Here is a 16,827-nt window from a genome sequence, read left to right on the forward strand (position 1 = left end):
GCAGCAGGGCAGCCAAAGGTTCGACATTGAATTGTCCAGTGACAGAAGCTTGAATATGGACTTACTTCAATCCAGCCTGACTCCCATCAGACTGGCTAAAACTCGAGATAAAGACCAGTGGCCTGCAAAACCTTTTCAGCCATGCCAGCATTATCTCAACGACTCCACACAGACAAGACTGAAAACATCAAGCTGGCTGAAATAGAGCAGAAGTTGTTGTGTTCCCTTTCAAAAGCCATTACAAAGTGACTTTTATGAACAAATCTCGAATGCCTTTCTGCTTCTCTGTTTGTCACACCAAACTGCAATAATCCTGACAACAAGGCAGGTGTTGTGGAAAGTTCAACTGGAAAACCTCGCAATGTGTGAAACTAAAGCAGTTATGTAATGCTCTCAATGTCCAAATAACGATTCTACTGACTGGGACTGAGTCAAATGAATGCAACGACTTGGATAAGTGAGAGCAAAACAACCTGCTTATACAATATGAGTACTTATTAATACAGTGTGAAACCCTTACTCTTCTACACTGATCCAATTGTCTTTACACTGTATTTGTAATGTTACTTATAACAGATACAACTTCGAAATCTAAAGTTATTAACAGTAACATCTGAAAGGTCGAAACATCATTTTTATAACAGGCTTTACATGACAGAATCTGTAATCTAGCTGTGTTTGTATTTTCTATAACATTTTACGACAGATAAAACAGATTAAACAGTTACCTCCTCCTAACCTGCTGATATCATTAGCTGCTATTGGCCCATTCTACATCTATTAATGTGGGTATATAATGCTTTGATATTTGCTGAGTTTACCCATTTTTTGGTAAGCAGAAAATGATACTTGAGGTAATTTACAAATAACCCCATAATTTGTACAGAAAAGTAACTCTAGCTCGATTGCACCATCTGGAGCACAGTTGAACACACATGCGAGTGGCATAATATGGCAAGTTGGTAACTACTTTGTGAAATACACTGATGGAAAGTTTTCCTCTTTCAATATTAGGCGAACATGCTTCACGTAGATATGTAGAGAAAAAGCAAAAATATAGTTCTGGTAAGTTATTTAAAAGAAAATAGTTTTCTGCTGACTTTTTAGTGGATATATATAATGTCATTTACAGAGCGTGATATTTTATTAATTTCAACATATTGGCGGATGTTCTTTTTTCTTGAAACACATAAAACATAAAGTTAAGTGTAGTTCTTTATTGTTCCAAACACATATGCCACCAACAAGGAAGCCCTCTGGTGGACAAGCTATGCAACGTTAACACACATAACATAGTTGAAGGGTGTTTCTTATTTCTTCTTTTTTTATTTAATGGCTATTACTGATACTGATAGACTGGCAAATAGATAATATCAAACAGACCATTTTTTAATGCTATTTGAATGATTGTCTTTCGCCAATTAAAAAACTACTGAGATGACAGAACTACCTCTTATGGGAGGTTAAAGTGCAGACAAGAACATGTAAACAGCCATACTTTACCATACGCATGCACACAAAGCTCCTGAAAGTTGAACAAGAAAGTTGGTCTTTGAACTGGAATTTATCTTAACGACAAACAAAAACTTCTCTGATTATCTGGATGCTCATCTTTCTTCCACCATTTCATCAACTGTAACTGTAATTATATTATCAATAACAAATGATGGCTCCAGTTATGAAAATAAGACCCAAAATCAAATATTATCTTTTAACAGCTCGGAAATCCAATTTTAGTTTCGCTCCATTTGTCTCGCCTCGTAACAGGTCTCAGGTCTGAGACGACAGCAGCTGTTTGATGCTGTGGAGTGTTTGACATATGAAAGCTGAACGGGCAATTCTTTAGAGTCCACTTACACCGGCTTGATAATTCAAGTAATTTCTCATCAGAGTCTCATCAAACGGATTCTTTGTCAGGAGGCAGCAGTGATATGAAGAGGCTTGTTGTGGCGCTCTGGGTGATGGAACTGCAGATAAAGAGGACCTGCTGCTACTCATGTGATAACCAACACAGATGTGAGAGGAGACCGTTAAAAAGAGTGTTTGATTGAAACACTCGAGTTCTCCAACCGAACAACATCAACAAAACCTTCAAGGCAGAACAGCTGTTTGCGGTGTTTGAATGTTCCATTAGGTCAGCAGAGGTGAGCTCCAACTATAAACTAGTTTATCGATCAGAGTTGTCTGTTGCGATGCCACTCAATTAGTTACATAAGGCCATGGGACTAGCCGAAAGTTTCCATTTGGGGAGAATGACATCAGCAAAAGATCAACTAATCAATAAGATTTCAGATACCAGCTCCACTGAAGGGGGTGACTGGGGCTGAGGAGAATGAGCTAGGCAGCTGCGTTATAACAAGGCTTTAAAGAGAAGGCCGGCTTACATCCAAATTTCTCCCACCAGGAGACAATTAAAGAGCTAAACCCCTTTCTGCTTCTCTATCACCGTGTGGATTTGGATTATACAGAGCAGAAAAATAATCCACACTTTCAGGGAGTGTTCTGCTAAGTTGAGTGGAAATGCAGAGTTCCTCTGCATAGCAGCCTGGGCTCAGTCAAACACAAAGGATATCCTGAGTAGGAATATTCCCTACCTAAACAATGAAACCGGCACACAAAGGCCGGTGCTAATGCCAGTCGGACATTCCTGACATGGCCGGCCTGGGGTCGGACTGTCGAGGTTTTTGGGATGTTATGGGAAGTCTTTAACAGCAAGAGAAACCACTCGTAGTTTGCTTTTGCATATGGAGGCGTATGCCTGTGGTTGGCTGTGATCACAACACTATCACTAGGCCCAGTCAGCACCTTAATTGTGTGGGACTGAAATAAAAAGAACTAACACTCACACTTCAGGCTGTGATGGAAATCCTTCCCGTCTTCTGTCAAGCAATAAAGAGTATTTTCTCCAAGAAATTTGTTATTTACTCCCTCTATGTTGCTTGTTTGCAAAATACCATTTGTCTCTCAGCAGCATTGTCCTCACACTTCACATGACAGGACTGCTCAGATGCGAAAGCAAAGATGGAACAAGGATATGACCAATTTTCTGTTTCTCTTCTGCAGTGATTTTCTAAGGGGTAATTTTCCTAAGAGAGTTGCTCTTTTTATATGTCACACTATTCCCAAATGGTAACTAACAACTACAAACACAGTCTAATCTGTTTGCCACTGAGCAGATCTGCAAAAGAAGCTGAATATAAAGGGTTTTTTGCCGTATGTCACAGCAGTGGTGACAGGCAAGCTCTACTCTTTGTTTTCCCATTCTATTATCATCCAAGTCCAGGGATCAAAACTGGCTGTTGTGAGCAGAGTCATCAAAGTCTTGATACGCTTCAAATGAACTTGAATTGTCTGATGGCATCCTCATGGCAGAACTGCAGTGGGAAAGTGGTATTCTTTCCCACTTGTTAATGTTAATGACACAAAGAAGTTCAAAAGACACAATTCATGGAGATTATGGTGGCCAAGGGAAGCGTTTTCAACCCACAGTGAAAGGGACGACTTTTGTCTTCCCTGTTACTGTGCTTTTAGAATTTAGAAAATATAACTTATAAAATATAACTAAATGCTTTTTAACACTTAAGAGAGACATTGCAGTCATATTTGTTGGGATCCTAAAGTCTGAAGCACCGTTGGATTTTATACCTCACTGTTGTAAAAGTTCAATTAGCTTCAACTCTGAATTTGTTTGCCGTTGACCTTCCAATTTGCAACTAATAAGATCACAGCTGTCCATGATGTAACCCGTGATAAACTTGTGATACACGAAAAGGTTATTGTCTCTGTGTTTGAGTCCTCAGAAGCCTACGACAACACCGTCATGTTCTGCCACGATCTTAGCTGGAACACTACAGCATCCAACAACAACACTAATACCTGTCGACAGGCATACTAGAAACTTCAGTCAGTTTCCTTTGCAGGGTAAATTGGCATACCAGCACTGTGTTTAATCACAAATTTAGGGCAAAGTTTTAGAGCACATGAAAAAATGTTTTAATAAAAGATTTGATAATTAATGGAGGGTTTATGACTGTACGGAGATGAAAGGAAATAACTAACGCTTCATTTATAATTTAACACTGAACCTAAACCTTTTGTGCGTAGATAAAGCACAGGTGTAGTGTAAGTACGCCACTGGTACAGTGTAGGTAAGGTAAGGTGTAGGTACAGCACAGATAAAAACAGTCAAGGCGCAACAGGAGATGTATACATCTGTGACAAAGTTACGCTGTAGCTATGAGTGGCCGGTCCAAGGCTGCTGATTCCTCTTGTGCATTTCCAGCTACACTCCTGTGTTGAGTTTATATATCAGGATAGACATGAAGGAATGTAGGAAGGCAAAACACTTGAGGGAAAAATATGTTTGCCTCTGAAAAAAAATAGAGTCTCAGTCTCTTATTTCTGTCGTGGTTGGCACCACATAAAACATGTGGCCATGACCACAAGGTCATGCACAAACATGAATGCTGGCAATGGCATCGACCTCTTGAAGGCTCTACATAGATTCAACACAATCTAAATACGCCTTATAAGTAAGGCGTTAGGTATATACACATGTAAGGCATAAGTACAGTGTAGTTATGCTGTAAGGAACGCGTAGATATAAGTAGGTACAGTCGGTAGGTAGTCATAGGTACAGTGTAGTCAGCCATCATAAGCTGTAGCCTAACAACTATGTTACTTGGAAGCAATAATCATGCTATCATATGTTGTATATGTTGGTTCTCGTATGTTCTCTGTTTTCTGCGTTGAAGTCATTACATTAAAAATCACAGTTCTTCAAAACATTACCTCCAACTCAACATTGTTCATTCAAACACAGGTGCAAAAGAACAATAAGTGACACAGCACTCGCCACTCGCTTGTACACCACTTTGCATTTAATCATCACTTATAGTTATTTTTTTTCCCAGCCTCCCTCCCCTTACCACCAACAGGTTACAGCTGATTGATGTCCCTCCCTGAGCCTGGGTCTACAGGAGGTTTCTTCCTGTTAAAAGGGAGTTCTTCCTTCCCACCGTTGCCAGTGCTTGGACAAAGAGGGCCGTCTAAATTGTTGGGATTTTTTTCTCTGTATTACTGTAAAGTCTTTACCTTACAATATAAAGCTCCTTGAAATGACTGTTGCTATGATTTAGCCCTTTGTAAATATAATCGCATTGAATTGAACTAAATTGAATTGGTAAAGCTCTGGATATTGATAAATCAACCTTAAGTACCAACGCTCTTTCATGTCAAAGTGGTTTAGACATGCGAGGTACCCTGCTGGCCTGCCTGTGCAGGTACATTCAGTAGTACTGTGACAAAGTGGAAAACCCATCAAGATGAGAATGGCAATATAAATTAGATATAAAGAAGGGAATTTTGACAGCACTGCTTAGTCTTCCTACACTGGGATCTTCAAGAAATGGATCTACTTTTCTGAAGCTAACATGCAAGTGCTTAGGGTTTATAGCTCAGGGGAAAAAACCCTAATCAGGACAGGTCTTACAGCAAATGCTAAACATACTGTATATTACTGTGCAATTAATATATATATATATATATATATTGAATCACGTTTCATTACTTTCACATTCAGAAATAAGAATTGTGATTCCTTTACCTGTTCCACCACGGGTCCTCAGCGTTCCCGTGTGTGAGGAAGTGCTGACTCCCCCGAAGACGGTCATCCCCTGTCCTACAGGAGCATGGAAGTTGTTGTAGTTGGGGATGGCGGTGACCCCGAAGTTGGGGTAGTGCTGTGGCGTGGGGTCGGCCCCATAGCGGTAGCCCGCTCCCTGGGAGATGCTGTTGTCTCGGTCATCTGTCAGTTTGGTTGCCTCCTTATCCTTGCATTGCACACAGCCCATTATCTATAATCTGTTCACGACACAGAAACAAGAGGCATTTTTTGAGTTTGGATAATAACTGTTGACTGGAGTGACAGGTCATTAAAAACAAAATGACTGCAGCTAAGCAAAAAAAAAAAACCCATCCAATTGATTATATAAGTAATAAGGAATGAAATCTAATAATGAGCAAGGGAAATAAACACGCTACAAGAGCCTTAATTCAGGCAATAAATAAAAATTATATACTTTCAACCTGATGGATGGATCGATAGGATGAGCTGGAGAACAGAGCTTAGCCACACTCCACAACAAACAGAACTGAAGCCATCGCTCTGTTCAAAGGTTTTAGTTCACACCGTTTTTGCTACAGCTGAGATCCTTCCACTGATTAGCACTCTGGTCTGAGACACACGAACCTTTTTTTCATAGCCTGACATACAGCTTGGTCTCTGGATGAGTCACACAAACAGTGTTTCTCTTTTATGGCCAGGAAGAAAAACAGCTCCTATCACATTGACGGTGCGGAGGCACAGAGCCATGCTGTCAACGTCACCTCGGCGATCTTAATGGATAGCTGTGGGAGGACAGAGAGTCGGCGATTGGACGCTAGTTTTATCACAGAGCCTCCTAATCAAAGTCAGTAACAATCTTCACCTGTCTTTCATGTGCTCGAAGATTTCTGTACCTATAAATCTCAGTTCATGCATCCCTGCCTCTAGCTTACAAGAGACAGATCAAATAAGACTGGTCAGTATTGAAAGCAGCTCACCCTTCTTACCCAATTTAGTATATTCCTAAATAAATGAAAAACATCTAATTGTTTCCTTAAAGGAAAAAATATATAAATATAAGACTCCTGGAATGGAACATAAGACAGAATGAGCAATAAATCTTGTCTCTCCTTGGAAAACAAAGTCCCGATCAGGCCTTAAGCTCTGGCCTGTTACATGAAAATATATATTCACTTCCTGTTTCTTTTTCAACCCTAGTTTCCTTCTGTCTTTTGCCTCTAGTGACTGCAGATAAGCATTTAATTTATTCAATTGTGACAAGAGAATATTAAATAAGGAGTGTAGGGTTCCCCTTCTTCTTCCCATGATCCATGATCTACAGCAGGTGTGGGTAACTCCAGGCCTCAAGAGCTGGTGTCCTGCAGGTTTTCGATGTGTCCTTGACCCAGCACAGCTGATTCAAATGGCTAAATTACCTCCTCAACATGTCTTGAAATTCTCCAGAGGCCAGGTAATGAACTAATCATTTGACCCAGGGTGATATCTAAAATCTGCAGGACACCGGCCCTTGAGCTCTAGAGTTCCCCACCCCTGCAAGTGGATCACAGATCATAGGAAGGAATCTGAGTCTTTTATCAATCGATAATGTCCCTGATAAACAGGATACTGTGACACAGATAGACAGAACCACATCATGAACCATTATACCCAACGACTAAGAAAAACTGTTGAGGATATTTAACTTTTCTAGGAGAATAATCTCTTGCAGTTTCAACAACGTGTCTGCCAGCATCACCATCACACCCGATTTGATGTGAATTTTCTCATCTGCTTAGACAGAGTGTCAAAAAACTTGTTGAGCACATTCATGTTGCCTAGAGGATGAACCATTTTCACTTTGAACTGATAATGACCTTTCCACTGGTATTCTACCCCAGGACAAGTTTACACTGTCAGTCTTATTTTCATGCTTATGTTGTTTCTGCTGTTCAGATAGCAGGGTGCTTTACATACTGCCTGTCTTGTATCTCACTGAGGGTTGGATTCTGACAGCTTAGACAGATTACCGTTAGGTTTATACCTATCACTGTTCATGGATATGAAAAGTTAAAACTGACCAAACTGATCCGTGAAACTTGAAAGTGACATATAATTTTTGGCTAGTTTGCTTGTTTAGCATTAACAGTTAACAGAATTACAAGCTACCAGCTAGATATTAACTTTGCCTAAATCAAACAGTGAAGTGACTGTCTGAGCTCTAGAACCATTGACATTACAAAATTCACTTTCTTTCCTTAAGATCAGGGATGTCCAACTCAAGGCCTTAAGGACTGGTGTCCTGCAGGTTTTAGATATCACCCTGGGTCAACACACCTGAATCAAATGATTAGTTCATTACCAGGCCTCTGGAGAACTTCAAGACATGTTAAGGAGGTAATTTAGCCATTTAAATCAGCTGTGTTGGATCAAGGACACATCTAAAACTTGCAGGAGACGGGCCCTTGAGGCCTGCAGTTGGACACCCCTGCTTAAGATGCTCTACCAGGCATTGTGTCCGTGTTCAGTTGCAGCTTGTTTGCTGGTCCCTCTTCCTTCAGTTCTGCCTTCAATAAGCAAAAATCATGCTCTTTTGGGATGAGATCAGGTCTATGAGTTGGTCATCGAAGTATATCCCATTTCTTTGTCAGTAGCCCTTAACAATGACACACCTCCTTTAACATCTCCTCCTTAACATCTCCTTCAAAACCAAAGAAGAAATCTGTCTACTGTGGTCTTTCAGGCCTTTTGGCGCTCTTGCCAGTACTTTTGAGAATGTATTAGATGGTTGATATTCCCAGTCCAAAATTGTTGTTGATGTTGTGTTCCCACATAGCAGACAGGTCTGGCCCGGATCTAGTGTCAAGCCGGCACTTCTGACTGACTGGTGTCATGGCAGGGTGTATGTCAACCAGATGTGGGCCAGGTCTGGCAATGATGACACTGTTTATGTTCCTATTTTCCTATTTTAGTTAAAAGACCCAAATGCCATGTTGCAATACTATACTGCTATGGTAGCCAACGTTTCAAACGCAGGTTTGACAGGTTTGTGAGTGTACACTTTATCCAAAACGTAGTGACGGTTTACTCATGTGTACCACTGGGTGGCTGTAACTCAGGAGGTAGCGCAGGTCACCTACTGATCGGAAAGTTAGTGGTTAGTGGTTTGATCCTTGGCTCCTCCAGTCTGCATGTCAAGAGTGTGAATGTGTATGAATGTAGTTAGGAAGCACCCAGTTTAGAGAAAGTGTGTGAATTTGGCATGTTGTATAGAGCACTTTGAGTAATCCGGGAGAGTAGAAAAGCCTTATATAAGAATCAGTTAATTCAGTCTCTGAACAGAGTTTTGTCATGTTACTTTTGCACTATTATGTTCCGGCACATGTTGTTATTACATTGCTTGATTAAGGTACACATTAGGCTGACATCTGGGGCCAGAGCTGAAACTGTTCTGTGCCAGCACAGGGCCGTCATTCTTTGTGGTATGTGGGCCATGTGTAAGCACATTGTGTGGGCCAGATCCGGGCCATACCAATTTTGCTATGTGGGTTGATGTTGGTTTTTCAGAGTATGACCTCCTTCATTTGCATCAACATCTCTTTAGACCTTATGTATAAAATACCTGTAATCCCTGGGAAGAAATTCCTATGATAAAGATGGTTGCACCTTCCTAAGCTTTTTTTTTGGCCGTTAAAGGGGATTTCTTCCTCTCTACTGTCGCAGGGGCTTCCTCACAGGGGATCATATCATTAATTTCTCCCTAATATTGTTGGGCCTTTACCTTACAATAGAAAGTGCCTAAGAAGACTGTTGTAAACAGTTGTTTTATAAATAAAATGGAATATTCAATATATGCTTTTGCAATGATGTGGATGCTACATCGGTCCACCGTGATAAAGAGAGAGCTTCCAAGCGCTACCCTCTCCTGGGCTCGACTCTTTGTTGATGCCAGAACAGTCACTAACCATTTAGAACAGGTGCCTCATGCTGACTGACACACTGTGACCATTCTCTTTCAACATAATTATAGACCAGTCCCTCAGATGGCACCAAAGTGCAGACAGAGGCCGAAATGCCTGTCAAGACAATCAGAGGTTGTCACAGCAAGTGGAGGTGTAGAACAGAGACCAATCTTACTGTAATATTGGTTTGTGTTTAACATCTTCGGCAAAGATATGCCTTTCAAACAAAGTGTTCTGTTTTCTCTTTGTTCTTTCTGTATTGTATTGTATTGTATTGTGTATTATTCATATTAATCAGAATCAGAAATACATTATTAATTCCAAAGGAAATTTTATACTGTATAATGCCAGGTATTATACAAAACACGAAGTGTGGACATCTTCGTTATGTAAGGATGAAAATCAGGAGTGGACAATGCCCTTTTCATCCTCTGGCTGAACTTGATCTGACCTATGCTACAGCTATGAAACCAGCAGACAGAGTGAATAGAAGGCTTATGCATGAAGAAGCAGTGCACCAGCACACGCCATGACGACTCTGTCAGGGGACGATGTAATGATCAGTGACAGGACGCAGGGAAGGCAGGGAAGGCTAGGTGACAACAGCAGCAACACTATGCTCAGCGCGAGACTGTAGAGCATCTCTAATCGTACGCTCCCAGCAGAAGCCAACATCAACTGCTGTGTATTCCGACCCTCTACATAACCCACACTTGGCAGAGGCAGAATCAGATTTTATAGAAGGGAAACCGATGTATTGATCCCTCTGAGCTGGATGGAAAGCTGTTCCTGTTGTTAAACGCTAATCTATGGAGGAAGGATGATGACAGATCAGGTCTATATTCCAGGATGGATGGCTTAGCATTACAGCTGGTCACACAGAGCTCGATGCTTTTGACACATTTTTGCTTCTGATTAAAGGCAGATAAAGAGCGATGACACAGAGAAAAATAGACTTGTAAATGCACCCAATGATGCACACACAGAGCATCTCTCAACACTAATATGCAATATGAAAGCACTATGAAGGCCCTGCTGTCACCCAGAGTGGTAGCAGAAGATACAGACAGTGTAAAGTCAGAGGATTGTTATTCTATTCTACTTTACTCTGCTGGGATAGAAGCAGCCCTGGCACCTCTTAATTGTTTAGGTTACCTTTATGTTAAATATGTTAAAAGATCCTTTACATTTGAACTTTGCAGGCCGAGTGGGTGAAATGACGTTAATTTATTAAATTAAAGCAATTTTAATCATAGAAATCATATCTCTGTTTTAAGCTAAGAACATGTTTATTGTTGTAGTCATTAAAATATGGGAAAAATAACTTTTATAAATAATGGATAACCATAGCTTATGTGTTAGCCAGCTAGCAACAGCAATGAAAAACTTCACAAAACTGAATAGCTGGCTTGAGACTTCCAACTTGTTGTTAAGAACAAAGCCAAGTACTATGCATGTCTGTCTGCCACCAGGTATAAGTATCTCGTGGAAAAATGGTATATTGCCCAACCCCAACATGAAGAAAAAGGCACTTACATTGGGCCTTTTTAGCTATCTGTTGCTTTCCCCATGTAGCTGAAATAGCAAACTATGGGATTCCTGCAGAGCAGAGGAAAATGGTTGTCTATTTCCACTGGGTACTTTTTTATGCAGTAACTTTTTAATCTATTGGATGTTTGCAGTCAGCTGGTAATATATCCGATAGTATATCAGGTGCAAATGTCAGAAATGGGTTTTCCTCGAAGGAACTCGGAAACAGGGTGAGGAGCTCGGTTACTCAAGAGATTCAATTTCAATTTTATTTATATAACGCCAAATCACAACAACAGTTGCCTCAAGGCGCTTTATATTGTAAGGTAGACCCTACAATAACAACATACAGAGAAATGTATTATGATATGGTACTACAAGGTCATTGAGATAAGATGGAGCCTGATTATTTAAGACCTTGTATGTGAGGAGCAGGATTTTGAATTCAATTCTGGATTTAACAGGGAGCCAATAAAGGGAAGCCAATACAGGAGAAATATGCTCTCTCTTCCTAGTCCCTGTCAGTACTCTTGCTGCAGCATTTTGGATTAACTGAAGGCTTTTCAGGGAGTTTTTAGGACATCCTGATAATAATGAATTACAGTAGTCCAGCCTAGAAGTAATAAATGCATGAACTAGCTTTTCAGCGTCACTCTGACAGAGATTATTATTTCTAATTTTAGAGATGTTGCGCAAATGGAAGAAAGCAGTCCTACATATTTGTTTAATATGTTCATTGAAGGACATGTCCTGGTCAAAAATCACTCCAAGGTTCCTCACAGTGTTACTGGAGGCCAAGGTAATGCCATACAGAGTAAGAATCTGGTTAGATACCATATTTCTAAGATTTTCGGGGCCGAGTACAGTAACCTCAGTTTTATCTGAATGCTCAGAGACGAGTTGCTGTTACTCTGCGTTGAAAGGAAAGTCTAGGTTGGTTGGGTATTTGGATAGAAGGCCTCCTAGAAACCTCCTCGCTGAGGTGTTTGGGATTATCAACCATTTAGGAACCCCCGGGCAGACAGAGGACACACTGTCCCTGTGATGACTTGGGAATGCCTAGGTATCCCTCCCACAAGAGCTATAAGCTCTGGCCAGCGACAGGGTGGTTTGGACTGCTGCACCTGTGACCAAACCTGAGATAAGCCATAGAAAGTGGATGGGTGAAAGGTTGGTGGTTGAACAGCTGTTAATTGGGATCAGCCATTTCATTCAGGTTTAACGATCAATGACTCATTTACCAGCTGTTCAAAAAAACTGCCAATTATTTTCATGCAGGCATGCTGCCTCTGGCCAGACGTTTGATGCCAGACGTTTGGTAGCTGACAGTTTTTGATGCTCCAGACAGACATAACAAGGCTCGTGGTGACAAATGAAAGAAGAAAAAAAAGTCTTTGTAACGTGTCAGTTAAAAATGAGCTTCAACAAGATCTTCAGTTCTCCTTGTTATAGATTACTTTTTTTTTATCCTATTCCGAGGGTACCTTCACTTCTTTAAACAATATTCCCTCATTATTGTTATCGAGCAGCTATGAAACTTTGTTTATGTTAAAAATATTTTTAGGCCACAATGCAATTATTCTGCTTTTCTTAAAACTCAAATCAATTAGACCAATCACTGATGCAATCGGATTGCTGGTTCCATGCTGAATGTACTCTGCGTTCCTCCAAAGACAGCCCTGTTTGTCTGGGGCCTTCCTCCATAGCCTGCTGCAGGCCCACTGAGTGCTCATCACTGACTGCTGTCTTTGAACTGAAGTCCCTTTCATCTCTTTCTTTTCCACTTCCTTCCCTCCTTTTCACACTGCCCTCTCCACTGATTAATTATTCCTCCTCCACAGAAAAAAAAAGCCACCTGCTTGCCGTAGGGGCTGTTTTGCTGTTTATTCCCTGCAGTCTTTCTTCTCCTCACCCAGAGTGAAGCAGGAGCTGCTATAGAGGTGCCTAATCACTGCCCACCACCAACACTAGGCACTTCTGCAAAATGCCTCTAAAATTTGTTTATTCAACGTGAATTATTTGCCTTTAAAATGAATCTTTACAAGAAAGCAATACAGTTCTCCACGTCCTCGCATGCTACACATCAGGCTAAGCACCCCTTCTATATTTCATCCTTATTCAACATGAAATCAATAAACTCTTGGTGAAAATCCAATTACAGAGCAGAACATGACCAGTAGTGGAGTTGGATCTATAATTAGTTAACGCAAAAGGCTATTCATTGGATGGTCAAAATTCATTAGGCTCTTTAATTGGAGCCAAAGACCTAAAGCACCTAAAGATGTGAAGAGCATCATTAAAGGAGTTAAAGGAATGAATATAGATTAACTTGGTGTGAAATATGATTCCTGTTAAAGAAAAGATGGGGGGATAAAGGAGGGCACTGGGGGCTTTGACCAGAGGCACGACCAACCGTGCGCTTGGGTAAATAATTCATTGGATGGCTGTGCAGGCCTGAAGGTATGTCACTGTGTTTGGAGGCATCCATTGAAGGCAGCGCTCCCTGACTGCATTCATATTTGATGGGGAGGTGATGGATTGAGGTTCATTAAAATCAGGAGAGGAGGGAGAAGGCTCTGAGTGGTTGAAGTAGATGGAGCTGGAGGACACAATGTTACATTAACCCCTGAGGGAAGGCTTTTTCCTTCCCCTTGAACACTGAAGGGCTTAGGTCAGATCCTGGTGAGACTGTCTAGACTAATGATTGAGAAGAAAGGAAAGTGGTGACTTCTCCAGAGCAAGAACGCCAGCTCCTGTACTTACTCACTGTTTAAGGGAGAACAACAAGGAGAAGTCACTCTGTTTTAATGATGACTTGTGAAGGAGTTGATAAAGGTAAAAGTGCCCACGACACTCAAGGAACTGGAGTTACCTCCAAGAATGACTGAACTATTACTTTTATTTCTCTTAATTCGTATTCCAAACATAATTTATATAGGACGGGGATGTAAGCATTCAATAAGTAGAGCCAAACCTTGTGTTCTTTCTATTAGCCAACAAGGGGCAACTAGTTACAAAAAAGAAGTCATTCTTGTATAAAAGTCAGTCTCATTTAATTTATAACCTCACTATTCCCATTTTACTAATGGATTAGGATCTCAATCGCTACTTTTATACTCTTCTTTAATACTACTGAAGGTCACTATGGATTTTATCATACGATTTAGAGTCAGATGGATAATCATGATAAAGCAGGGTATGATTTAGTGTGTGGCAACCTTGCTATTGTCAAACTGTACAGGAGTGCACAGCACTTTCCCATTGATCTCTCACTCGTTACTTCTAGCATCAAAACATGAAGATGGCAACGGCCTAATTAGAAACATCAGGCTATAAAATAATTGTCATTTATATATGGTGTAAATATTTAACATAACATAAGCTCATACTTAAAGCTGACTCTGACTGCAATCGCACCCTAATATTTCCTGCCTGCTGTGGTTAAATAAAGGCAAAAATATGCTCAGGAGAGTTAGTGTAAACTCTCTAATCTGACCTACAGTTTATATAGAAATCGCACAGCGAGCAACAATAAAAGTCAAATTAAAGTGTATTTGCATGAGCTATTTTTCTGCCCCCTGTTAAAAACATCAGTTCATGTGCATTAATACAGCGTGCAATTTCATGCAAATTCATTTATAAGCTCCCTTGACAATGCTGACCTTTGAGGGAACAGAGAGACCCAGAAAGTCCAAAATGTAGGAGGTGTCCGTGACAGCTATCTGACACTGCCCAAGTAATACGAAGTCCCAACACGAAGCTGCTCGCACCACCTTTTTCTGCAGCTTGCACAGGTTGGCCACTGATCATTTAACCAAATGTTTCGTTTCTCACAGTTGTAGAACAGACGACACATCACAAAATAAATGTCCACTTCACATCATCTGTGCCCTGAATTAGAGAGACAGAGAATCAGAGGTTGGCATGGAGTAATAATGCAGAAGAAAATGATTACGGGGCCCGGAAGGAGGGCATGAAGCAAAGGAGGAAGAACGGTGGCTCAACCACTGGAGGAAGATCGGGGAGGCAAGTGTGAGACGGAGCTGAAGTGAAGGAGTGAGTCGACAGGGGGGTGGAAAAGAAGGTGGTGAGTGCTGAAATGGATAGACAGAAAGAGAGGAAAATATACGTGGGTGCAGGGGCTTGACAAAGGAGCAGGCTAATGATGGGCTCGGGGTGTCACATGCTGCGCCCGTCTCTGCTGGGGGAAAGCCTTGTCTCTGCCCTCGCAGCGTGCCGTCCAACCGCTGTCGTGCAGCGCCCTGTGTGAGGGAGGATGTCTGTGCTGGTCAAGGTCAGTCGCTCACACACAGACAGATGGAAGGATGTACTCACAGGCCTCACTCCATTGCTTCCTGTCTGATTTACTGATATGTACACCAACTATAAGAGTACACCCCACAACCTGCTTCTCACTACAGCTGCAGATTACCAAATGCAACCTATCGGGCATAAACATGTGAGCAGCCTCCCGATTTAAGAAGCCAGGTCACTACACTTGAATCAACAGTTCAACGATAATATTTACGCAGCCTCAGCGTCCAGTCGCTCTGCTTTTACTCTGCACAGCACTGTGTGAAGCTGTGAAACACTGTTCACTGGCGAGGATCTAAGAATAGCCTGGCTGAATGCTCGGCAACCTTAGAGAGTTTATCAGTTATTTAACAGCCGCAATACTGAAAAGGGTTACTGAAAAGGTCAGGTTAAGAAAAATAAATTAGCCATTGGAGCAAAATGTCGCACTTTAATTTAAAAAGAATTTGGACCTGTAAATGCAGCGACCCCAAAATTGCCAGAATCAAAATAAATCAGTAAATGAAAACTCAATCAACATTTGTTTTTTTTAAATGTACTGCACCAAAAATCTTTTTTTAGTTGATATTCTTTCATCTGGTAATTATTTCATTCCTGAAAACCTCACACTAATCATTTCAGTTTAATTTGCTTCTGTATTAACTTACCTATATATTAATTATCCTGTATGTATATACATTAAATTCTGAATAATTGAGATAAAAAAAAAATAGTGTATTTATTCAATAATTTACTTATGGGTTTTTTTTTTTTTTTAAATTATGTCAACTTTGCATTCTAGTCTTTATATTTGCTTTTATTTGATCTGGATCGTCGGTAAAATAATAATCTAACCTTGCTAAAGATACATTTGTTTAATAGGAGTAAAAAAATGGAATTAATCCCACTCTAATTTGACAATCAAGTTTTACAGTCAGATGATGGACTTAAAAATCACCATGACTGTGTGGCTTGGAGCTTGGTAGTCCTTATTCAGCTGTGGGTTCACTGAGGTCACCTGCCACATCACAGAGGAATCAATGCTGACACAACAGCACTGCTGCAGCATCTGCGGTCCTTTCCTCCCCCAGCTAATCCTGCTGCTTAGAGGGTGGCCTCTGCCAGGCCGACCAAACCATTTCACACAGAGCAGGCTCCGTTTTCTAAGGAACCAGGGTAGCAAAGGAAAAATACACACAAGTGACCAAAGACACTTCAGCTGGTCGGGTTTCAAAAGGAACACGTGGAGAAAGCTACTTTTAGCTGGCAATGACTCGGTTATGACTACAGGCCCTGATTAACGACCCAGGAACAAAGCAAGGCAGGAAATGTGAAAATATATTTTCACTTGGCATGTGCAGCTGCTACTAGCTTCCCCATTTAAAGAGGTAAACTCTCCATTTTGCCCTTAAGTAAGTAGTCATGCAGCGGTTTGGCTTC

At 40.9% G+C, this 16,827-nt stretch overlaps 1 protein-coding gene across 5 annotated transcripts in view; it reads right to left on the reverse strand.

Moving 5' to 3' along the window:
- The window catches only part of fynb (FYN proto-oncogene, Src family tyrosine kinase b), a 78,891-nt gene that overhangs the window by 25,849 nt on the left and 36,215 nt on the right, over nucleotides 1-16,827 (reverse strand). For 4 of the 5 annotated variants that reach the window (XM_063496556.1, XM_063496552.1, XM_063496554.1 and 1 more), the window contains exon 3: nucleotides 5,606-5,862. In XM_063496556.1, coding sequence (XP_063352626.1) covers nucleotides 5,606-5,852 — 247 coding nt within the window. In that variant the 5' untranslated portion in view covers nucleotides 5,853-5,862. Of the gene's footprint in view, nucleotides 1-5,605; nucleotides 5,863-14,756; nucleotides 14,778-16,827 lie in introns of those variants that run through there. The other variant, XM_063496555.1, reaches the window with a different exon arrangement.

The sequence above is a fragment of the Pelmatolapia mariae genome, linkage group LG15 (genome assembly GCF_036321145.2).
Source record: "Pelmatolapia mariae isolate MD_Pm_ZW linkage group LG15, Pm_UMD_F_2, whole genome shotgun sequence".
Taxonomy (NCBI): domain Eukaryota; kingdom Metazoa; phylum Chordata; class Actinopteri; order Cichliformes; family Cichlidae; genus Pelmatolapia; species Pelmatolapia mariae.